At 46.0% G+C, this 25,714-nt stretch overlaps 1 protein-coding gene across 3 annotated transcripts in view; it reads right to left on the bottom strand.

The window, feature by feature from the left end:
- The window catches only part of SEL1L3 (SEL1L family member 3), an 85,114-nt gene that overhangs the window by 24,531 nt on the left and 34,869 nt on the right, over nt 1-25,714 (bottom strand). For all 3 annotated transcript variants that reach the window (XM_082653247.1, XM_082653246.1, XM_082653248.1), the window contains exons 9-15: nt 23,221-23,432; nt 21,357-21,536; nt 13,129-13,248; nt 10,843-10,983; nt 7,109-7,171; nt 3,645-3,821; nt 1,143-1,270 (exon numbers count right to left, since the gene is read on the bottom strand). In XM_082653247.1, coding sequence (XP_082509373.1) covers nt 1,143-1,270; nt 3,645-3,821; nt 7,109-7,171; nt 10,843-10,983; nt 13,129-13,248; nt 21,357-21,536; nt 23,221-23,432 — 1,021 coding nt within the window. The remainder of the gene's footprint in view (nt 1-1,142; nt 1,271-3,644; nt 3,822-7,108; nt 7,172-10,842; nt 10,984-13,128; nt 13,249-21,356; nt 21,537-23,220; nt 23,433-25,714) is intronic.

The raw sequence follows: 25,714 nt of genomic DNA, 5'->3' as shown, positions 1-25,714 counted from the left end.
TGTAGACATACTGAGAGGAGATTTAGACGATGGAAGGAGAATGTGGAGATCGAGTACATAGAAATGATAAATACACAGAGAGAGCTAAGCAGATAAATAACAATAAAAAATAATTATTATTCCATAGAAAACAAAAAGTTATGCAAGAAAGAAAGAGTAGTCACAGTATACTACATGGCTCAGCTATGAATAGTGTTAAATTGTCATAATAATGTAAACACTGATACCAATCCAACCAAACCAGTGATATATTTATGGGGAAGATGGGAGAGGGCAGGAAGCATGAGCATGCAGGGTAGCAATAGGTGGCAGAGTGAAAAAACTATATCTCTTTATCTTTCCCAGTGAGACATCATTAGACAAGGCCTATAAAGGGTATAACAAGAAATAGTGGTTTAAGCATGTTATTTAGACATAGAGGCAAATAAAAAAGAAATAATTAAAAGATGAAAAGTGATTTATTCCAGGGAGCAGGAAATGGAGTGTGTGGAGGGGAGGCAGAGATTTCCTGTTTTTTCTTGTCAAATTATTACCTTTTTTAATTAAATTTTTGTTTTTAATTTTTGTCTTTTCAAACGACTTGGCTTTTTATGCGCATGTGTAACTGATAAAAATAAAGATGAATTTTTTAAAATGCAAGAAAGGGCTTCCCTGCTGGCGCAGTGGTTAAGAATCCGCCTGCCAATGCAGGGGACACAGGTTCGAGAGCTGGTCAAGGAAGATCCCACATGCCGTGGAGCAACTAAGCCCGTGTGCCACAACTGCTGAGCCCACGTGCCACAACTACTGAAGCTCACCCGCTCTAGGGCCTGCATGCTGCAACTACTGAGCCCGCATGCCACAACTACTGAGCCCACGTGCCACAACTACTAAAGCCCGCACACCTAGAGCCCGTGCTCTGCAACAAGAGAAGCCACCGCAATGAGAAGCCCGCGCACCGCAACGAAGAGTAGCCCCCGCTTGCCGCAAATAGAGAAAGCCCGTGCGCAGCAATGAAAACACAGCGCAGCCTAAAATAAAAAAAAAAAAATTTTTTAATGTGGAAAAAAAGAATAAAAGAAAACTCTATTTTCTCAGGCATGGTGAATATAGTATTGAATATATGGCTTTCCCTTCATACGCAATATCTGGCAGGTTCTTACACAACAGCCTTCTCGGGATCTCGAGGGAATGTCTCCAGGTTGCCTGTGATATAGTAGAGAGAACACCACAAGGTTCCTTCTATGTGTCCGCCTTGTGCAGCCTTATGGAAATATTCACCAGCTAATGTCTGTAAAGAGATGAGCAAACGTCAGTCTCGTTAGTGAGAAGTCCTCCTGGGCTGGTTTCATCAGAACTAAGGTCCTGAGGCACTTAACGCCTGATATCATCACAGGTTTATAACTTCTAACATCTTTAAGAAAACCAAGTCAAGTTCCAGGAAGACAGCCAATCACAGAAGCTGGCCTCTCTACATGATAACCTTGACTGTAGCTATTCTGTTAAGTTTACCCAATAAATAAGATAACAAGACACTACGAATATCATTATCACCTTATCAGATCCTCACATAACCCCTGCCAGCCAGACAGAAGACAGCATCAAAAGTCGCACAAGGTGAAACTTCAGGCATTTGCTTCCCTAACCTTGCTTAATACCTTTTTTCAAACTCAGACACAAAAACTTCATTTCCAGTAGGAAGGTGAGAATTAGAATATGACAATAAAAAACCCATTCTGGCAGATGTGTGGGAGGACTAAAAGACATTTGCAATGCATAAAATACACAGCTTCCTAGGAGTCAGACAGAGGCGGAGGGAGAAAAGAAAACGAACACTTAGACGGGTATACATTCCACTGATTACTATTATTATTCCCAGGCAGTTAACTGCCATTTTTAAGTATGGGCTTTGGAGTCAGACAGACCTGGGTTCAAATCCCAGCTCTGCTCCTTACTAGCTGTGTGACCTTGGGCATGTTAGTTAATCTCTCCAACTAAGAGAATAACTCAATTTCTGCAACTGAAAAATGTGGCTTCTGACAGTAGCTAGCATGAAAGTATGGTGTGAGGATTAAATGAGATAACGTGTGTTCGAGGCTTGGCATGGCGCGTCACAAAAAATAATTTTTTTCTGATGCCCGACCCCCAACTCTGATGCTGATGCTTGCCCATCCCATTAAATGCTACCTTTTCTTCCAATCTCAATAAATGCCAAACACTCAGGGGTCATCCTGACTCCTCTCCCTGCCTCACACCTCACGTCCAATCATCGTCAAGTCCTAATGCCTTGACCTTCAAAATATACCCAGAATGTAGTCACATCTCAGCGCCTCTTCTGATACTGCCCATCCTTTCTCACTTGGATTCAATGCATTAACCCCCTTGCTCTTGCTCTTGTCTCCTCCAAGCCCAGTCTCCACCAGGATCCAGGAGGAACCTGTTAAAACACAGCGTCTCCCCGCCCTGTTCAGAGCTGTCCCATCTTGCTCAGCGTAGCTGCCTCCTTGACATGATTTTCCACCTCCTCGCACCTTCCTTGCTCTCTGGTCCTGCCAGTTCAGCCTCCCTGCTATTCGTCAAGCACACCAAACCTGCTTTCTTCTCTGGGCTTTTGCCCTGGCTGTTCCCTCTTTCTGGGATGTTCTCCCAGACATTCACAAGACTCCTTTAGGAGTTTGTACACTGTCACATTATCAGAGAGACCTTCTCTGATCTCCCTTATAAAATAGCATCCCCCAATCTCTAGTCTCTCGGTCCTCCTTATCCTCCTTTATTTCTCCCTGTAACACTCACTTATCCCACCTGCCCTCATACTATATGTTTGTTTATTATCTTTCTGCTCCACTGCAATGTAAACTTCCCCAAAGCAGGGACTGTTTTGTCTGCTGCTGTATCCCCACTGCCTGGAAGAGTGCCTGGCATAGGGTGGGCATTCAATTAATTTGTTGAATGTACTGGTACTCAGATTATTATTACCATCATCAATATTATTATTAATAACAAGGGGTTTCCATTTCACATGGGGACCAGGTCTTGACGCCACTTAAGTGTATGACTCTAAGTTATGAAACCTTTCAGAGCCTCGGTTGCTAACTCTGTTAAATGGATGTAATAACAGTAACTATCCCAGAGGGTAGTTAGGATGACATGGGATGGCACACAGAAAGTGTCTGTGAGTGTCTGACCTAGAGGAAGTGTTCGGCAAACATTTAAGATTGTTACTGTTATTTACATTATTATTAAATCTGGTCTCATACCAGGCAACCCTATTTGGACCCAGCTTTCTTTGCTTCCAGTAAGATCAGTCATCAATCTCCGCACCATCTCTCTCTCATTGTCACCTTGCATCATCTCCCTCTCCTCTCCCCAGCTTAGGCTTCCTCCTCCATGAAGCCTTCCTGACTGCTTTGGCCTTCACTATTTCCCCTTTCCAGAACAGTTTGGGTCACAGCAATTAGCACACACTTGGCGTTGGGCTAATGCCAGCCTTTGCTCTTCACCATCTTGTCTTCCTAACTGGGCACTTGAGTTCCTCAAGATCACGGTCTGCGTCTTGGGTGGTGTCTGCACCACCCATGGGGCCTTGTCTGGGCTGGGCATACAGTACACCTGCTTCATGACTAAGTGACTGACCAGCTGCACAGCTGGTCTCAAGTCTTACTCACTTGATTCCTTCCAGGAACTCCTGGGAAAATGCCATCCAAGTACAGGACTCCAAGATTGTATGATGCATCTGGGTTCCCCATTTCTTCTGCTTTTAACCAGTACTTAGCCGCTTTGGCATAATTTTTCTTGAATTTGTGGTAATACCATCCCAGGCCATTGACTGCCTGATGCAATCCCTGGATTTTAGAACAACAAGAAAGGAATTCCTTTTTTTTAAAAACAAAAAACAAAAAAACCCCAAACCCAGAGAGAGTCAACTGTTATGAAAGCATTCTGCCTGAGTCTGAGAAAAACCTTTCCTGCCTCTTTTCTGGGGGCAGATGGCATTAAAGAAAAGCTAAGTGTTGGAAAACATGAGGCTGCCTCAGCGTCTTCCCAGGAGGATTTCACCCGGCTGCTGCTGGGATTTCTGCCTTCCAGCTCAGCAGTGATGCTGGCCCCCAAATCATCTCGCAGCCCCTATGGGCTCTTACGCAATGCCCTCGTCTACAGAAGGCCTCTTACTGTCCTGCAGTATCAACAACGCCCTTGAAATTCATGACCACTCAACTGTGACAGGAGGCCAGAAACCCGCCCTGGCTGGGATGATTTCTAGGTGACCTGCCTGCCTATCTTTTGATTACTCTGCCCTGAACACCAACAAACCCTCTGTGGGAAGCAGCCGCAATGGCCTACTTGTAAAGCACAGGTGCTGTGGGACTGCTTGGCATCCCAGCTCCGACAGGTAGGGTCTGGTTGGGGCTGAGGCAGAGGGGAGGGGGGTGGTCTCAGAACTGTGTCTAAATTGGGACGGTACCACAGAAGGCCTGGTTCATGTGAGTCTAGTCTTAGGCTTCCTTGTTCTTGCTGATTCATGCTCTCAGGGGCCTGCCTCTGCTCTTCCCAGATGCTCCCACCTGCTCCAGCCTGGTTGTTAAAGGCTCAGGAGCCCTGCAGGTGTGTAAGTGTGCAAACCTGGGCATTCGGTGCTCCCATTCCTCCTTTCCTACCAGATCCACAAGACCATGGACAAGCAGGGGAGAAAAGGACTGGAGAAGCAAACAGTGAGTGCCCTTGCATCTGTGAGACAGGTTAAGTTAGGGTCCAAGTGTGGAACCAAATCTCTTTTGCCTGCCCTTTCAGAAGTGAAGGACAGGTATCCCTCAGTAATGGATGCCAAGATACCAGCCTGCAGCCTTTTCAGTCTGCAACGACTCCTGAAATGCTCTACCTCCTACTTTTCACGTTGGACTCCAGGTGCCAGGAAGACCAGGAGAAAGAAACTGACAAGGCCCATTAGAACAGATGCTCCATGAGGGCAGGGATCTTTGTTTTGTATTCCAAGCACCTATGTTAGTACTTGGCGTAGAGTAAGTGCTCAATAAATACTTGACAAACGAATGAAAGCCATCCTTTGAACGCTGATGACACACGAAACAGAATCCAAATCCTACACCCTGAGGATCAAGAGTAGGGTTCAGGGCTTCCGTGGTGGCGCAGTGGTTGGGAGTCTGCCTGCTGATGCAGGGGACGCGGGTTCATGCCCCGGTCCCGGAGGATCCCACGTGCCGCGGAGCGGCTGGGCCCGTGAGCCATGGCCGCTGGGCCTGCGCGTCCGGAGCCTGTGCTCTGCAGCGGGAGAGGCCACAACAGTGAGAGGCCCCTGTACCACAAAAAAAAAAAAAAAAAAAGAGTAGGGTTCAGATTCGTAGGCCCTCAAGACAGTCAACACTTGGGATGGTGTCAGTGCCAAGGATCAGTTATAGAGGCATTCTTCTTGAGCTTTGCACAGTACCCGATGCAAGGCAGCCTCCTGAGAATTTGCAGGATGAGTGCATTTCCATGAAGTAATAGACCACGTCATGTATAGTGGCAAGAACCAGCTTTGGGATAAGCTTATGGAATACCTATCAAAATGGCTTGTGCAATGCTCACCTCCAGACACACAGGTTTATTCAAAGGTACCTGTCATCACTCAAAACATTCCCAGAATGTCCTTTAGACATTGTATTTGGACCCAGATCAGGAGTCCCACAAGAAATCTTGTTTTATTTCTTAATGCTCACACCTTATTCCGGACATTTCCAGCTGTATCCAAGTGACTTTTAGCTAATTCCAAAAATCAAACTCTGTGCTTCACAACAGTGCCTGACAAAGAGGAAGGGCTTAGTAACTCCCTGCAGAATGAATGGCTGAGAATCATGTAACACTTTTAAGAATGCGAGTACTCCAGGCTGTAAAACTGCATTTCCTCCAATATTCATCTCAGCTCTGCCAAAACTACATTCAGAATGCAGCACCTTAGACAACAATTCACCAAGAGCATGCTAAAGAGATGCAAATTTCACACCTGCCAGGAAGCCCCATTACTTCCCCATTTTAGGATGCTCTGGGACCATGCCCTCAATGACCACCATTAAGCTGCTTTTCTATTTCTGCCCTATAGTCTGTGTCAGGGTCAGGAGCTGGCGTGCGCTTCAATGGTTCCCTTCTCCTGGGTCATGTGTCCTCTAGAAACCACACAGGTGGAGAAAAAGCCTCTTGGCATTCTTAACTCCATGCTCCAACTTCCTGTTCTACAGGAAGACACTACAAAAAAGACACTCTGAGCTCCCTAAAGAAAGGGAATTGAGGAAGAAACATCGGCATGGTTACTTCAGGAGTCTTTGTTGATAGGGCAAATATTATCAGCCTCGGGGAGGGAGGCACATTCAGGAACCTGAAGGGCTATAAAGGGCCCTGTCAAGGTTGTAAAATTACAAGGTTGTAAAATTACAACGGTTTCTACCAATCCGTTTATTTGCAAATCTGTATGCAAGCACATGTGAGTGTGCACGTGTGGATGTGCATGCATTGGGGGATTGCACGCAGGGATACGTATGCATGCATGCCTGTGTGCATGCGTGTGCGTGCGTGTGTGTGTGTGTCCCCCTCACAGGTGATATCATAACCTCCACTCTGTAGTGCAATATTTAAACTAGTTGGCTTGAGGATAACTTTGAAGAGTAAATAGTGACAAAAGGAAAATAATTCCTAAACTCGGCAATAAACTTGGTAAACAGCCCCTTTGTTAAAGCACGGAGAAGCCAATGAGCATTGGACACAACAGGGTTAACCTTAGAGGATTCAGGCTTTAGGTTTTCCTAATTCAATGGCATTTATACCCATTCAATTTCAAAGAGCCCCCCTGCTGCTGCCTATTATTAGGGCAGCCCTTGATTATAATTTTAGCCTTCAAACAAAATCAGTCTGAATTCTATGACTGGAAAGTGAGTTCAGCTTTCAAATTTTGCCGTCCTCATTGTGCAGGTTTCTGTATATGTTGTAGCTCAAAAATGACTAATCACTGCAAGGTCAGCGACCCCTCCCTCCCCACTGCATTTCTACCTTCTTCAGAAGGCTGGCCATTCACTCTCCTCGACTTGTAAGAGCATGGGTGTGTGTGGCGGAAATGTTTCCCTCTGACAATAGGCACAAGTGTTACCTTGGAAGCTGCTTTCTTCATCAGCTCTAAGGCAAGCCGTCTGTTCTTTTTTACTCCTTGACCCTAAACAATGATAAACAGCAATGATCACGAAGAAAATAAACGCAGAGTTGCATGCAAAGCCATCACACCAATCTGTCAGTGTTCAATAGAAGATACTAAAGCCCAAGCCTTCTCAGTTAAAAGTCTAATCTTGAAGATTTCTATATACAGAGCTGTTACATCATCATCATCATCATTATTTTGCATATATGTGTAGAAGAGAGGCAATAAACCTCACCCTCCCAGCTTAGCATCCATAAAAATTCCCCACTGATGGTCCAGCGAATCACTTTCCCGTCAATCCGCAGGTGCTGTTGGGAGAAGCCATGAATAAGGTTAAATGAGTCTGGTCATCCTGGTTGTGTTTCTCTGGGGATTGCCTAATATGCGAGCAGACAGAGCACTTTATCTATGTCGGACAGTCAAGAGTTATTAGGCTGTCATTTGCAACCTTCCAGCGTCCTCGTGGGAGTCCCCAAGGTGAAGCACTGTGGCTTCAGAAACAGCTCGAGAGCCAGTGGTGAGGGAGACAGGACCCCTTAGAATCTGTTCCCTCAGACGCTGCCAAACTGACAAGCTTCCTCCAGCAAAATCAAGTTTTTCCAGCAGAGGTGGTTTGTGCATCACAGAGAGAGAGAGATGGGGCTTTGGAGTCCTTGTTACAAGAGCAGAACTCCGTGGGACCATGCTGGGGTGTGTCTGCAGGACCACGTGGGAAAATGGTGGGTCTGAGGGTGGAGCGGGGGCGGGGGGGGGGTCCCTGAGGGCTCTCTCAACATAGCCCTGACCATGCACATGGCAGGTGAGAGGAGCCGGATGAAAACCCTGATGCTTCCAAGCTCACTTAGAGTCTGTTATTGACCTACACAGCCCATGGAGTCCTCCTGGTCTCAGACTCAGCGCTTGACAGGGTCACATGTGATATAATGTTAGAGGGCTTTGCAATGAATACAGCTATTAACTCTATTTAAATTCTTAGCTCTACAGTAAATGAAGAGAGCGCTAGCAAATGTTCCTGTGTTAATTAACGTGGGCCAAGAACTCTCCTGCCATATCAAATCCTCCCAACCCCAGCCGGGGTACTGCTATCATTCTCACCAGAGAAACTTGCCCAGAATCACACAGTGAGCAAGGAGTAGAGGCAGGATTTGAATCCAGGCTCCAGAGTCCAAGTTTATAACTGCCATGCTGTATTTTCTCCTATATATTTTAATTCCCATGCTGAGAAAGTATAATGATCCGTAACCTCCTTACAGGATACAGAAAACATGCTGCAGAATCTGTCTTTGTAGTTTTCCAGGACCCAAAATAAAACTGTGAACCCAAATAAAGGTTAAATTACATACAATGAGTTTCTACTCGATTTTAACGTACCTATTTCATTAAACCGATGAGCTGAAGCAAAGTGGAAGATGAAAATATTTTTCAGAAGTGCACCATTACTTCGTTTAATTAGAGAGGGAGAGGAAAGACAAAAGGACATGAAGGCTGTTTGTAGTAACTGGATGGAAGCAATGAGACAAGCTTTTTGAATCTCGGGGAAAGCAACAGAACGACCAGGAAGACGAAATGTCAGAACCTGGTTGCACTCAAAGTTTTTCTCCAACTTCTTTGTTTTCAAGGAGTAAAACTGGGGCCCAGAGGGGTTGACTTACCCCAAACCTCACAGTTAGATCTGCAACCAGAACTCAGATACTCTGAGTTCTAGGCCAGGGATTTTCCAGTGTAATTATATAATGAGAAGTGGGGTGAGTTCTTGCACAAAGACTATATACTATGCACAAGTCTGAGTAGTACTGGAAGTTGTAAAGTGAGAGAAGTGTAAAGTCGTGATGCACAGCAAGTGCTCGATAACTTCATCCACTGAATGAATCCATGGAGGACAGATGCTGCAGTGAAAGCCCAAGCTCCATCCTCATGTGGATGTGAAATGGGATGTAACTGACCGTCTTGGACAAGCTATAGCTGTCATCGTGGCGCCATCTTTGAATACAATGAGCCGGATGTCCACACGAGACAACAAGCCGAGAGCACAGTGCCGTTCTTCATGTTTGGAAAGTTCATTTTTTTGTATGGGTTTTTTTACATTGAAAGTACTTAAAGACACCTTTGGCCAGAGGTAAAAATCTGCCTTGAGATGTAGATAAAGGGCTTCCTTCCTCCCACTCAGAGATAACTTAGAATGCAGGAAAACCAAAAAACCTTTAAGGTTTGGGAAATCAGACCCTGAAGAAACATCCCGTCACCTCCCGTATCATTTATTTATGTCTTTCGCTTTCCCTCTAGATTTCAAGCTCCTGATGGGCAGAAGTAATGTCTGAGTCGTGCCTTTTCTTGTCTGTACTTTGGGCAGTGGCCAGCCCCAATTATGGTGGACTGGTGCCTCTCCTCTGTGCCTGTCTCAGTCTTCTGTCTTGCCCACGAGTATCTGAGACCCCTGAGGTCAGGGATGAGGTTCATGCAACCATATGTCCCTCCATCTAGCACAGAGTCTGGTATTTTGTCAGCCCAGAGTGGGTGTTTATTATATAAATATACGAATGCACTGGCATATAGCTAAGAGTCAAACCATTTCTATGTTGATTTAACGACTACAAAGAAAAGGTCTGGGCTCTAAACTTGGAAACCGTAACAACCAATAGGTTTTAAGACTTGCAGGGCCAGAAAGGTAGCAAGAGTCATGGTTGTGAATCGGCGAGCGGCCACAGCTGTGGTTCCGGAGATGAGCCCAGCCACGTGCATCCACGTCCTTGTTTGAAGACACTCGCTCTTTGTGGGCAGCTGCCTCCTTTGGGTCTGGACATAGGGACCAAGGGTTTCCTTACTAGAGTCAACAGCTCTTCCAAGATGGGTGAATTGATGTCTCTGCATTCAGGGGTGAAGAGCATCCCAGTCCCAGGTCTGAAACACACCACTTGTTCAACCTTGGGCAAGTTACAAACCCTTTCTGAGCCTCTGTCACCACACATATAAACAGCTATCATAATACACCGTGATACCTACCTCGCAAAGTTGTCTCGAGGATTGAATGTGTTAATACATGTACATCAGGTAATAAGCACTGCATCAATCAATGTGAAATATTATTATTCCGTAAAGCATTTTACAGTTCTTGGAGCCCCTTCCTTAGGTTATTTCACTCCATCTGTGGTCATTACCAGTGTCTCATGAGATCGGATAAGTCCAAGGAGGCAGCTAATCGTTGCAGAGGAGAGATTTGAACTCCATCCTCTATCTCCTGGGCTAATGCTCTTCCCATCCGTCCCACTGCTCTCCTGTTGGCTTAAAACCAAGATCTTTGTATCGATCAACGGGACTGTTGGGATCCAGCCCAAACACGCACTTGGTCTTAGCTATAATTCAATGATAACTCTGCCTGATAGAGAACTTGCAGCACCTTTGGGGCTGCTGGCCGTGTACCAATCTGTAAAATATGGGTGCCTCCTCCAGAATGCCAGTTCTTGCAAAAGCAGTGAGAATCCAGGCGTCAAACCTAAGACAAATGATTAAAAACGAGACCAGGGAACTGCGTGTGACTTTGCCTTTTCAGCAAATACCCCTTTCCATCCAGACGGACAGAAGCATGTCCTAAGGTTCTTCAGTTACAGGCTCCCTGATTGCATGCCTACAGGAAACCACTTGGGAAGTCTATAGAAATTGTGCAATTGCAGCACAAATTGAGTGATTCTTACCTTAAATAACACGATGGCATAGTCATATATTAACGCGGGGTCCTCAGTCTCCAGGGCGCCCTTGGCGTACCACTCAACAGCCGCTTCCGGGTTCTTGGCCACGCCTTGCTGGCCCCAGAACAGCATCTGGGCCAACCGTTGCTTCAAGACAATAGCAATTTAGAATAATGACTTTCCTGTGTTATGCTTAACAAACAAGACTTTAAAAGGGGGGGAAGGCAAACCTAGTTTAAAAGGTTTTTATATTGAGAAACAAGATTTAAGTAGACACATGTTATCTTTCTCCTGGGGACAAGAGCCCTGAAGATGAACTGGTGTAAATACAAGTCATTAACACAAGTTGGAAATTGTGCGTGTGTGTGTGGACAGGGTGTGTATGTGGGGTGTGTGTGTGTGGTGTATGTGAGTGGTGTGTGTGTGTGTATGTGGGTGGGGTGGGGTGGGGTGTGTGTGTGAGTGGGGTGTGTGTATGTGTGTGGGGTGTGTGTGTGTGTATGTGGGTGGGGTGTGTGTGTGGGGGTGGCGGTGGGGGTGTGTGGGGTGTGTATGTATGTGCGTGTGGGGTGTGTGTGTTTATGTGGGTGGGATGTGTGTATTGTGTGTGTGTATATGTGTGTGGGGTGTACGTGTGTGTGTGCGTGTATATGTGGGTGGTGTGTGTGTGTGTGTGTATGTGTGTGGGGTGTGTGTGTGTGTATGTGGGTGGTGTGTGTGTGTGTGTTTGTCTGTGAAGGACTCTATTGGGCCCAGGCCAGAGCTGATGGATCAACCACACTGTTTCCTCTCGTGAAATGCCCTCTCCTTGGGAGGTACTGTGCGTCCTCTCGGCCCAGTGACCAGCATGGAGGCCCGTGCACATCCATATCAGGGCATCTCCCTACAGCACTATCCCAGCATCTGTCTACATGGCTGGCTCCACCATTAGACTCAGTCGAAGCTGGGGGTCTTTGGGGGTAGGGATCTCAAGACGTTATTTGTCTGCCCTTGTGCCCCCAGCTCCCACCCAGCAGAACTCAACAGAAACTCATAGAAGCAACGCAACAAAGATCTGCTGAATGAAGGAGGGAAGAAGCGTCTTTGTTAGGAATGTTCACGCAAACCCTGGAGCACCCATGAAATCTGGCAGCCGCATTTCCTGAACTATGCACTGGAATTCCTTCCTGGACTAGAGAGACTGCAGGCTGGGACAGAGCCCAGGACAGAGCCACAGGCAACACTGTTATCATTCTGGTCCCTTGGGGGCCTTGATTTTCTTTCCTTCTTTCTACTTCTCCTCTCATCTCCTTCTCTTCCATCCTCCACCCCCCAAAAGAAAACCTTACAACTTCCAGGAGCGCATCTTCTGAGATGCTAGGAAGACCTCTAAGGAGGGGTGGGAGACCCGTTACTACAGGGTCTCTGAAGTGTTTGTTTGTCAATGCGTTCTTTGGTTTTCTTTCTCTTTCCCATCTCTGGTCTTCTGCCTGCTTAGCAGACCCAGAGCAGAGGCTCTTCCTGACACTGTGCTCACTGGGAACACAAAGCAAAAGCTAAATCCATCCTTAGGGAAGGAGGTTTCCTTCCTCCAGTGCAATCAGCCTTAGCTGGCTCCCATAAGGACTTTTCTTCATAGTGAAATCAGGGCAAGAAGTAGATGGGGTTGGGGGGGGGGTCCTCCCAGCCCTCTGCCCTTTCTTGTACCTCTTACAGGTCTATCCAAAAGACAAAACATGTTCAAGAGACAAGGTCGATCCTTTTGGTCTTACACGCAACACAGATTTTCTATTATTCTCCCAGCTGATTTTGTGGCCTTCTTCTTGACGCCCACCGAATCTCTCCTGCACTCCAAGATGCTTCTTTTTCTTTCTATCTGATGCACTAAAATGTCTGATGGTAACTGATCATAAATATTGTGGCTCTCTCTCCTCTGGGTCTGGTTGGACTACATTTCCGGCTCACTCAGGTCAAGAGTGACCAGCTGACTTCCTTTGGCTGATGAAATGTGAGAAATGACTCGTGCCCCTTCTGAGCAGAAGCGATAAGACTCGGCCTGTGATGTGTCGCGGCGTCATCCTGAGTCAATGGCTTTGGAAGCACGTTTTGGTGAAGCCTCTGTTAGCTTGGGCTCCTAGGGGACTATAAGAGCAGAGCCCATGCCACCCCCATTGGACATGTAGTGAGAACAACAGAGAACAACAGTACACTGGTGTTGTGTTAAGCCACTAGGTTTGGGATACTTCATTATCGTGGTGTAACCTGGTCTGTCGTGGCTGAGAGACTTTCCAAAACTGTGGGACGCATTTTTACCTGAGCTGCCGCATTGCCTCGAGTAGCTTCATGCTTCAGCCACATGAAGACGTCTCCGTCTTCTTTGGTTTGTACCTTGAGAATTTCATCATCTTTTAGTCTAATTGTCTCAACGTATGCCTAAAAGGGAAGGAAGGAAGAAAAGAAGGAGGGAAGGAAGGGAGGGAGGGAGGAAAGGTGGGGAGAAGAAGGGAGAATGAAAATATCCAGATGGTATGGGCATGCAAAAGACATGACATTATTCCTAACGCAGCAACTGCTCAAGTAAAAACTATATGACTAATTGAAATATGAGGTGTGTCCACAGAGCCCTGAGATCAAATTCTTTTTTAAATGAACGGATCACACGTCCTATATCTAGATGGGTATTTTTGTTCCTATCAAAGTGTTTTCCTTGGGAGGACAAAATTGATTCCACTTCCTCTTCCGTCGCTCAAGCTAGTTCAGAAGTCCACCTCTGTGCTGCTGATTGCAGAGCCAGAGTACACGGCATCCCAAAAAGTAAATCAATATTTTCTAAGTATAACCTTATTATTTTTTTATGCGAAAGCATCATTATCCTGCATGACTCAACCCTTTTCATTTAGCAGGCTCAGCCTCCGGTATCTTTCGGCTATTTCAAAATGAAATCTACACTGAAAAGAAGAGGGTATATTAACTCCGAGGATGTGAACGAGAACGTGCCAGAGGCTCTAAAGAGGAACCCAAGGGAAAGTCCACAAAACGCTTTGAATTTGCACACAGCCTCCCAGGTATCTGCCTCCTTTGAAGAAAATAAGACTCATTTTTATGTCTAAATTGTGGCTGTTTATCCAAAAACTGGCCTTGTTGTTTGACAGTCTCCCCTTCTATATGAAGAACGCTATCTAACGGTACCAGGAGCGCCTGGGAAGGGCTTCAAGGCCACAAGCAGATGGTGAAAAAAATGGATCTGGATGTGCTGGGGAAGAAGCCTTAGAGGACAAGGAGCCAGGCCTGATTTCCCTTCTGACCCTTTCTGTTTGTCAGTGAAGAAAATGACTTAGATTCACAAGCACTAGCCTGTAGCCCATTCCTGAGAGGGTCACCCAGCTGCGGCCATGTGGAGCCAAAGGTCCCTCTCAGGGGCAATAGCGGGCAGGCTTGGGGACAGAGCTAGGAACACAGTGGTATCAATTCCTGCTGGAGGTCTAACCTTGAGACGCCTCCCAGCAAACAGCAACAATTGGAATAAGGATGCCCACCACCTTTGACTGAAACCAAGTATGTGCGGGGTGTTTAACAAATGTTTTTCTTACTTAATCCTCACAGCAGGGCTGTGGCCCAAATATCGGTGTCTTCAATTTATTCGTAAAGAAACTGAAACTCAGAAGGTGAGACCATGAACTCAAGGTCACACTGTAGAGCTAGCCCTGGACGCCAGGTTAGTCTGACTCCAAAGACAGGCTCTGATGGGCTCCCCCATGATGTCGCCCTCTAGCGGGAAGGCCCTGGAATCCTGGGCTGAAGCTCAGGCTGCCAGAACAATAGAATTCTCAGCTAGAAGTTTTTCGTTCAACCGGAGAGTTTGGGTGTTTTGATTTGGGGTTAATTTCCTTCTTTTCCTTATTTTGTTTCTTCCTCCTTAACTTTGTCATGGGACTTGAATGAAACACAGAACACATGAAGCCAGAGTTTCTATCCTGCAAGGATTTATACTCTTTGGTGTTTCTCCTACTCTCTGGCCGTGGTAATATCATAATCACCAGCAAGAACTGCGTGTGGTGACCAATTGCTTGGCCCAGAATGACTCACTGAATCTTTGCAATCTTACAAGACAGTCACCATCAATATCCCCATTTCACAGATGTGGAAACTGAGGCCCAGAAAGGTTAAGTAACTTACCTACGTTCTTCAAACTTTGGAATCAAACCCAGGCTGGCTGGCTGTGGGGCCCATAGTCCTCACCTAGCTGCACCACCCTGTGAATGACTCATGCATCTGGGAGAAGCAGATGGGGGCTGTTTCATTGTCTCCCCTTATACATAATGAACTCCATCTAACAGTGTCGTGAGAGGGGTCTTGGCAAAGGCCATGTTTGCAGGGGACCTGGGCAACCATGCATCACTCTGAAGAAGGAACTCTTTTGTCTTTTATATCATTGTCTCCTGACCTAGCCCCTTCCCGCTTCCCTGGGTAGTACCGCTGAGCTTTGCAGTAGAGCAGGGCCATTAAGAGCACAACTTTTCACATCAGACCCAGTGGACATGAATTCTAACTCACCACTAACTATCTGTGGGCCTTGGGCCACTGACTTTATTTATTTGAGCCTTAGTTTCTATATCCATAAAAATGAAGCTTAGAGTGGTATCTGCTACATCAAAAGCACTCCACCTATTAGCCATTATTTTTTATAGTGTGAAGAGTTAGTAACATCCAGGTTCAAATCTAGGCTCCACTACTCATTTGCTGTGTGACTTTGGGCAAGTTCTTTGGCTTCCCTGAGTCTCAGTTGCCCCATCTGTATAATGGGAACAATACTTGTACTGACCTCATAGAGTTGCATGAGAGTTAAATGAGATTGTTTGTGAAGATCTTAGCAGAGCATCTGGCATATGGGAAGCTCTCAGGAATGGTAACTCGTCATTTTTTAGGTCTTTAGTTCATTCTATCATGTAAAGAGCTGATAGCAGTTTAGAATGTTAGCCCTCCTATTGGTATTTGCAGTTTTGTACAGCTCAAAGCCTTACATTGGGGGGATGAAGATCTATCTAAGAGAATTCGGTGCTTTTGAAGATGGAAGGGATTTGAGGAGGGAGTTCTGGGGCTGGAAACATTTGAGAGCGTCCACATTGTGTGCTGAGGTCCACTCAACACACATCATATGATTAATTTATACATGCTATAAACTATGTGAGGTGCAGACAGTCATGGCAGTGTTTACAGGTGAAAAAGCTGTGCAGAGACAGACAAGTGAGTGGGATTATCCAAGATTTTATACCCGGTGAATGCAGACCTGGGACCTGAACCAGGCAAACTGGCCCTGGAGCCACACCACAGCTGCCTGCCACACCTGGGCCGGTGGTTGTGTCTTCACAGCTCTGGGGTCCCCTGAGTGGCATCCAGCACTGGTCAGCGCCACACGTCCCAGGCCTTCCGTGAAAGCCAACCATCTACAAAGACATCTGATGAAGGAACAACCCCTAAAAGGGAGCGGTGTTGGGTTGTTCATCATCAAACATTTTGAGACCAGGGAATGATGCCTCACATGGGAAAGTGACCAATCCCAGAAGAAGCTTTGGTGTGGAGAAGAGACGGTGGGGACCATGGTGGGGGGCAGAGCTGGGGAGAAGCTGACAGGACTCAGAGTCCCAGACTGACCAGTTCTGGAATCTTCTGTGCCTTCCCGGGGAGCTGGATTGTTTTTGTTGCTGTGTTGTAAAATCAACGTCTCTAGAATGAGCAGTTCATAGCCTATATGGTAGGGTTAAAACCGGCTGACCAGGTTAGAGGAGGTCCAATGTCCAGAGACTCTACAGTCCTCAGATGCCCCTGGACCCAGTGTCAGAGAGGGCATCACACTGTCCTACAGACACTGACTCTTCATACGCTTTACTTCCTTTCTCTCCGCTCAGCTTATAGGCTGCAAGGGCAGTGTTCACATCATATCAGCTGTCTGCAATCAATCACAGGAAAGGCAGGATGGAGTGCAGAGCAGGGAGGGAGTAGGGAGAGCGAAGGATGTGGTGGAATTTGGACCTGGAGAGAAAAGGCTGTCAGCAACCCCCCATTTTCTGGAGCGTCTGCATTCTCTGAAGTCGTGAACTATAACACTCCAGCCAGTGTTCCTGGGAACTCAGGAGCAGGGCAGTTTCAGAGCCTACACTTAAACCACTCCTTCCTTCAGGGCCTGTAGACACCACCATGAGGAACCTGCCTCTTAGGGTGTTTAAAATCAGCTATAGGGCTTCCCTGGTGGCGCAGTGGTTGAGAGTCCGCCTGCCAATGCAGGGGACATGGGTTCGTGCCCTGGTCCGGGAGGATCCCACATGCCGCGGAGCGGCTGGGCCCGTGAGCCATGGCCGCTGAGCCTGCGCGTCCGGAGCCTGTGCTCCACAACAGGAGAGGCCACAGCAGTGAGAGGCCCGTGTACCGCAAAAAAAAAAAAAAAAAAAACGTCAGCTACAATGTTTGGCTCCCAGTGCAGGGGTGTAAGTTTTCTTTGTTGAAATTTAACATTTTAGGGATTTTAAAGTAAGAATGGAGGAATATCAGGTGTAATGATGGAGAGACAGGGAAGCAAGTACCCAAGATTCCCCAAACGGGGTGCTCCTCATACAAAGGCGGTGCTGAATGCAAGAGGGGCAGAGTTGAAAGCACTGGTTGCATCAAAAAGCACCAGAGAATCAACGGGACGTGATCGCTTCGTGTTCATCACTGGATACACGGCCCTCTCGTGCTGTCCACCATCCCATCAGTAAACAGTGAGTGCCAACTACATGTCAAGCACAGGGCTGGGCACTGGGGTCACCGACGTGAACAGATAAGGTGCCTGTCTCGGGGAGCTCACGGTCTGCTGGGAGAGCTGTCTCCGAGACCTGTACACAGCACCCGTCATAGAGCAATGGTGGGGATGTGCCCGGGTGCCATGGCGGCGTAGCAAAGGGAAGATCCAAGCAGGTGGTGGTGTCTGAGCCCAGCATCCTAGTAGGAGTGGGGGGTCAGAAGGCAGGAAAAGCGGGGTGGGAGTGGAGAAAGCAAACCAGGCAGAGGAGATTGAGCAGGGCCAGGAACTGTGGACAGCACGGTGTGACCAAAAGCTTGGCATTGCCAGGGTGGGCAGGCCAAACATGGAATCGCTGAGAGCTGAGGTTGGGGAAGCAGAGAGACACCAGATCAAGGAACATCTCCTATGCCAAGTGATGAGCTGGACTCAGTGCTTCCAGGTCAGTACTTCTCAACGCTGACTGCACGTTACGCCCATCTGAGGAGCTATTTAAATATACACATGCACATAGACATATATACGCCTATTATATGCCTGGACCCTCCCTCTGTCACTTCAATAAGACTGTGGGTGGAGCCTGTGCAGAGGTATTTTCTGAGTGCCCACGTGATTCTGATGTGCAGTCAGGTTGAGAACCTCCACTGCTGACAGCCGTCTTTGGCCTCCGTGGGAAGAAAATGGGAAGGGACAAGTCTGGTAACAGAAAGGCCAGTTAGGAGGTGAATTCATTTGCCAGGACTCTGCCGTAACAAAACGCCACGGACTGCAGGGCTTAAACCATAGAAATTAATTTTCTCACACTTCTGGAGGCTGGAAGTCCAAGATCAAGACGCTGGCAGGTTTAGTTTCTTCTGAGGCCCCCCTCCTTAGCTTGTGTCCTCACGTGGCTGTCCCCCTGTTTCATCTACGTCCCAATCTCCTCTTCTTGTAAGAACACCAGTCATACTGGAGTAGGGCCACTAATGACCGCATTTAACTTAATCCTCTCTTCAAAGGTCCTAGCTCCAAATGCAGTGTCCCATTCTGAGGTACTGGGGGTGAGGGCTTCAACATATGAATGTAGGGGTCAATTCATTCCATAACTCAGAGTAGAACAGGAGGCTGTCAGAGTCACTCAGGGGAGAGATGATGGAGAGCTGCATGTAACGCTGTTGGGGATTAGAGCTGGTAGGATGATGGGCAGATCAAAGGTGATTCCTCCGTTGCTGGCATGGACAACGGTGCCATTGGTTGAGGTGTCTGTGGGGAATAGAGAGGAGGAGGTGGTGTGTTCCCTTTGTGGTATGTTACGATTGCAGATGGGGGTTTTAAGAAAGACCTCAGCCTGAGAATAAGATGTGCATGTCATCCGTATGTGGAGGGCAGTTGAAACCAGGGATGTTGATGAGACCCCCTGCCCTCTAGAAGGTGTAGACAGAGAAGGCTGAGGACCAAACCTTTCAGAAGAGCAAACTCTGAGATGCGAAGAGAATGAAAGGAATCCATTTGTGATTCAGCCACAAAAACAAAACAAAAATTTAAAAAAAAACCCCTATCATCTTCTTTCTCTTGAACCTGAAGCAGAGTCCCCCTAAATCATAAAGAAGTGACATGAAGCAAGATTATGAATAAAGAAGATAAAGTTGATGGGAACCACGAGTTACATAAAAGAGAAAATGAAACAAGAATCAAGAAAGAAGTTACTGACGGATCCTTGGTTTGTTAATTAGGGGCCTGGCTTTCCACATCTCCTCATTTGTTATGTGCTGCTGGTGAATTAATAGATCTCTCAACAAAAGGACATTTCAATCAATGTATGACACCTGCTTAAATTCTCAAGAAACCATTAATTACACATTCTTAAGAAAATGAGCTATGACACAACTCTTCTAACTGTATAATTCCTATCTATGATTCTTGATCACACGACTTTCCAGCTGCAGGATGGATCTTCTCTATTCATCTTCTCTGGTTCTGACCAATTAAACATTTTCTTTCATAATCATAACACTTCATGGGCCAAATCTTCAAAAGACAAGGAGCTTGTTAGCAACATACCATCTCCCCTTGCTAAGTTATGCTGAATTAGAATTCCTAAAAGTATAATATATACATACAGGGCTTTATGAACACATTCAGGCTTAGCAGAACAATGGCAATATTATTTTGTGGCTTGATTTTGTTTGAATGTGTTTTCAGAAGAATTCTTTAAAAAAAAAGCCTTTATCAATTAATAAATAAATTCCTGTCAAACTGAGGTCAGATTTTGCACACAGCCTATATATGCTGAGAGAATACAGATGACAATGATAAGAGTGTGTAAGTTTATTCAGAAGAAATCATTATTTTCTAAAAGAATTAGAATGTCTACACAGACAGCCTTTGGGCATTTTATAGCTTGATTCGTGTTTAATGTTCACTGACAACATGTATCTTTGAGTCATTTATTTCATACTGTACAGTGGCCACTGTAGATTTCTTTTCCAGAAACCATTCATTTCCAATGATCAAAGCACAAGTTTCCTCCACTGGGGGTTTCTGACTGCAATACAGGAGCAGCACAGGGAAGAGTGAACGGTCTGGTTCCCAGTTAGCTGCTCTGCCTAAAATTCCACAATCCTGCTATCCATCCAGACTCACCAAGCATAAGGGAGAAAATTAAGGGTTTATGGCCTAAACCAGGGCCAAATCTGACCATGCAGTAACCTCCTGTCTATGGCGGCACAAACCCAGGCACCCCATCGGTTTATATATTGTCTTCGGCAGAGTTGAGCGGTTGCAATAGTGACTGTGAAAGCAGAGCCTAAGATATTTACTGTCTGGTCTTTTGCAGAAAAACATCGCCACCTCCTGGTACCGACTACTTGCACTTAACTCAACTACCTCAACTGCTGTGACCATCAAAACATCTTAAAACCATTCCGAAGAAAGAGATACAGAAAAATACATGCCAAGAAGCCAACCACGTCATAGTCTACTCCTGCTGGATGCAAATTACATCATCTAAAGGCAGCTTTCTTTTTATTCTTACGCTGTCACCTTTATACACCCTTTTATTCATGGTCCCCCAAACAAACCATCAGTTGGTCCAATGTAACACGTTGTTTTCTGGGCAGATGTGAACCACTGATTTCTTTGCCTAGTGAGTCAATAAGACGTGGGAACCTGCAAAATTAGGGGCTGGAGTTAGTGCCCTTCTTCCAGTCCTTAATCCAGGATGGGGCAGAATCTTCAAACATCGCCTGCTGTCCATCACCTGTGAGCACTGAGGCTCATGTGATGGGCAGACGCTTCTCAAGGTGTCCGGCAGTGGGAACACAGCTAGGGATGGAGCGTCTTCGTTATGGAGACCTCGCTTGCTGGTGACGTATTGAGGAGCCCTTGGCTTACTGCCCTCGCTTAATTTGACTAACATCTCCAGACCCCACCACTTCCACGTGGTTTTGGAACAAAGACAAAATGCCTATGTTTCTGGTACACATTTTTTTCAAAATCAAAATCTATCCAGGGCCGTTATCTACCCTCCCCATACCGGTCCTCTCACTCATGAAAAGCTTTTCACGCTTTTCACGCATAGATATAGGATGGTCCTTGCATTCAGCCTGAGAACACACTGAGGAAATATGAATTGGAGAATGCAAGAAAGCTTTTCTCTCCATTGGATTATGCCTGTACTCTACAGGCCAGCGAATAAACCAGCCACAGGTGCAGACGCTTAATAAAACTGTTCAGGAAGCTCTAGTAAGCAGGGCCATAACCGTTTCCACCCACTTCTGCCTCGTACCTGATCTCCTTGTAGCGTGTGCTGGTCAAGGGGTGTCTTGGTGGCAATGTTGCTGTAGTAGGCGTAGGACAACTCCCAGTCCAGGGGGTAGTGATCAATACCCTGGTAGTGTTTGTACCCAAGGTTCATCGAAGACAGCCTCTCACTGCCCTGGCCTCCAACCAAACTATACAACATGCCCTGTTAAGAAGAAATGGACAGTGTTCACAAGATTATAGAAAAGGGTCATAAAATCCTCAACATAGAAAGGTCATCTGGCCTCACCTCTACATATGAGCCTAGCCATTCCAGAAACCAGTTAACATGCCTTTTTTTTTTTTTTTGCAGTACACGGCCCTCTCGCTGTTGTGGCCTCTCCCATTGCGGAGTACAGGCTCCGGACGCGCAGGCCCAGCGGCCATGGCTCACGGGCCCAGCCGCTCCGCGGCATGTGGGATCTTCCCGGACCGGGGCATGAACCTGTGTCCCCTGCATCGGCAGGCGGACTCTTAACCACTGTGCCACCAGGGAAGCCCCTAACTTGCCTTTTTTAAAAACGTTAGAAAAGAAGACCCAAGAGCTTTCTAATGGCTATCTGTCCTTCTCAATGTCTAACAGCTGAAAATTCCTTTGTCCTTTTCTCAGTAAAGATTGGGAGTCCTCCCCTGACTTATCTTACAGCATCTCTTTGTGTATCTGACAACTGTTCTAAGGACCTTGGTCCACCTCAGCTATGTCACCTTCGGTCAGATGATCTGAATAGTGGGCCACGTCCCAACCTCACCTCTCAGAACACTAGTGTTGGGAAGGGTCTTTAGAGATCGCCTGGTCCAACCATCTCATTTCAGAGTTGAGGCAACAGAGGCTCAGCAAGTTGAAGTCATATGTCCTTGGTCAACCAGCTATTTTGTGACAGAGATGGGGCCAGAACCTTCTACCCTCTTCCACCGCGGTGGGGACTGCCTCGGGGACTTGGGAAAGCATGCCATCAACCATGAGCTTCTACAGCCAGAGACACACACAAAGAAGGCAAGTGAAAGGAACACAGAGCCACCTGGGAAGGTCTGAACAGTCTGAGTCTCTTCAGATCCAGGATGAACAATCCCATGAGCACAAACAAAACACTAAAAGTGACCAGGGACCGTTTAGCAGCACTTCTAAAAATGCGATTGCAAATGTTAGGCAAGTTGCATAATAAATTTGGATTCAATACCACAAAACCGTCTAGTATGACATTTATTTTAATGACAGGAGGCTGGATGTGACAATACTTTGCTTAGAGGTCCAAATGATTTCACTTAGCTAAAACGTCGTACGGGATGCTGGACCCACAGCCAGGATAGTTACAAGAATTGGGTAAGAGGCACCTGTTCTTGAATGACTGGGATTCTGGTAAGCCTTGCCCAAACTATTCCTTAGACAGTATACCAATCATATCCCCTGCTGTGTCTAGAAATGGATAAAGTGCCCTTTTTCACTCACTGACGGCGGGAGATCCTGTATTTAACACAGCCTTAGGCTGTTTTTCTTGAGTGTAAAGTTTTTTTTTGTTTGTTTGTTTTTTTTGCGGTACGTGGGCCTCTCACTGTTGTGGCCTCTCCCGTTGCGGAGCACAGGCTCCGGACGTGCAGGCTCAGCGGCCATGGCTCACGGGCCCAGCCGCTCCGCGGCATGTAGGATCTTCCTGGACTGGGGCACAAACCCGTGTCCCCTGCATCAGCAGGCGGACTCTCAACAACTGCACCACCAGGGAAGCCCAGAGTGTAAAGTTTTTAAAGGACCCCAGGGAAAATGAACATGCCCAGTTCCACCCGGGGCATGAGAGCCTTACTCTGCAAATATAAGGCAGGTAACTGACATTCCTGGAGCCTGTGAAATACTCTACCTGCAGCTGATCCCGAGGTACATTTAATCCAGTTTCATAAAAGACTGCGAGGTAGTAGGATGCTTTATGGTATCCACAGCAGCTGGCATCCATCAGAAAGGGGACGACAGAGCTAATTTGGTGAAGACCATCAACAATGGAAAGTCTCTTTACAGCCTTCTCGAATATCCGCCCACCAATTTCTAATACGGATTCACTTTGGTTCCTCAGCACTGTAAATAACACAATTCACAGAACACACAATTAACTACCATGGGGTCGACAAAATAAGTGGGAACAGCCAACTAAATCACCTGAGTTATTAATCTGGTTGGTCCTGCAGTGACTTGATATATACCAGCTTCTGGGGAGGTAAATCAAACCCGTTGCGGGTGTCATTCTGTAAACAGCTTTTCCTTTGGCACTAAATGACAGCCTAGTATCCTGGAGGAAAGAATGTGCCTTCTATAGCTGAGAGAGCGCCTCAAGAGAGTAATTTACCCAGCGTAACTCACCACCAAGTCAGGACCACCGTAACTGCCAGAGAGATTTTTTTTTTTCCCCTCTAAGACTCTGAAGGAGGGTGTGTTTTATCTCAGGAATAGTTCCTAGGTGCTGCTGTAAAAAGTTGAGCACAAGAACCTTTCTTATCATCTTTTGCTTCTGGTTTTCCTGGTGGGTTTCTAAATACAATAAAAAGAATGAGTCAACTTTTACTGAGGGCCTATAAAATGCCAAATACTGGGTTGAGTGTCTTATGCAAATTATGTCATGTAATCCAAACATAGTTTAAGAGGTAAGTACTATTATTGGTGTCCTCGTTTTTCAGATGAGGAGACTGAAGCCTGGATAAGTCGACTAACTTGTCCGAAGTTACCAAAGCTGGCAAACGGCTGAGCCAAGCTTAGAATCCAGCTTGGTAGGTCACAAAAGCAAGATCCCTACTCACTCTGCTCCACCTACCTCCTGATTGACCGGCAGCCAGTTGTCTTAATAGGTACCTTGCCACCATGGGTAGAGACCTCTTTTACGCAACTGCGTTAAGCTATGATACTTCCTTTTACCTAATTCTCCCATAAATTGTTAAACTCCTAAGTCCAAATGGGCAAGTTTTATGGTCCTATAATCTGTTACAGTCTTTTAAAGTCCGTCTACATTATTCATCTCTCGTTTTATTAATTCAGCCAATGAACGTTTACAATTTTATTCTGTGCATCTAGTAGGTCTATGTTACAAACAGCTATATAGGATTGCATAGGTACAATTTCCATTTAAAAGATGTGGTCCATTTATTTAAAACTAAAATTTTCTCCTCCCTAAGAATTATACTCAACATTTTTCTTTGATTTTCTTCATTCCATCCCAAATTAAAATGTTACTAACAACTTCCAGGAGGCAACAAGAGACTCACTCTATCAGCGCTCCATCAGGGAATGAACAGAGATGAGTTTCCAATGCGGGAAAACTCTCAGTGAGAGAATTTGAGATTGAATTTAAGGGCAGTTCCTCAGCAGAGGTTGATGCCTCTTCCGAGGCATCAACGCAGAAGCCAGTGGGATCCACGGATGAAATTGTGAAACCCAGACCATTGGTTATGAGCTAATGCCTATCCCTTTGGGCACACGGGCAGGCTGGCTGCCCCTGGTAGGGGGGCACATGCCTTCACTTGCTGAGCTGTGGCAAAGGAGCCCACCTACCCCCTCGCCCAGAGCTAAGGCAGTCCCATCTCCTGGCTCCTGGAAGCCCACACCTCCGCCCTCTCCAGGCTTCTGAGAGGCAGCAGCTTGGATCTGCTGTTACTTACTCTCCATCCCAAGAGGTAGGTGCTAAAAACAACACCTTAACTAAACACATGGAGTTTGCTCCTCTGTTTTGTTTTTAAGCCCTAAAGAAATACCTGCTTGTTGTAAAAAAAAAAAAAACAAATCAAATAATATAGATTTGTATAAAACAAAAACAGAAGTCCTCTCTCTCCCAAACCTTCTTTAATAGTGAAGATAAACTGTTGAAAGCTTGGTGTATATAATTCCAGACTTTTCCTTGGCATAGACAATAATTCATTACACCTCTATCTGCCTATATACATATACATTTTCTTTCCAAAAAGCCCCTATAGGTTTGGACTCTCAACTTTGTTCCCTTATGAGTGCAATTTTTTATCAAACTATATTTTGATATATATATCAAAAAATATATATATTGATATATTTGATTTACAATATTGTGTTAGTTTCAGGTGTAGAGCAAAATGACTCATATATACATATTCTTTTTCAGATTCTTTTCCTTTATAGGTTATTACAAGATATTGAGTATAGTTCCCTATTCTAGACAGTAAATCGTTGTTGTTTGTCAACTTTCTTTTTTAAATTAACCACATACCACGAATACCTGTCCACAGCAGTCAGAAGCTCATTCTTCCTAAAGTTTCAATAGCATTGCATTCTATAGCAGTGCCGTTCTTCCAACCGGTTCTCTATTTTTAGACTTGGGTTGCTTCCACTGCTTTTGCTAT

Source organism: Grampus griseus (genome assembly GCF_964374135.1).
Source record: "Grampus griseus genome assembly, chromosome: 4".
NCBI classification, from domain to species: domain Eukaryota; kingdom Metazoa; phylum Chordata; class Mammalia; order Artiodactyla; family Delphinidae; genus Grampus; species Grampus griseus.
This window is presented reverse-complemented; position numbering and strand designations above follow the sequence as displayed.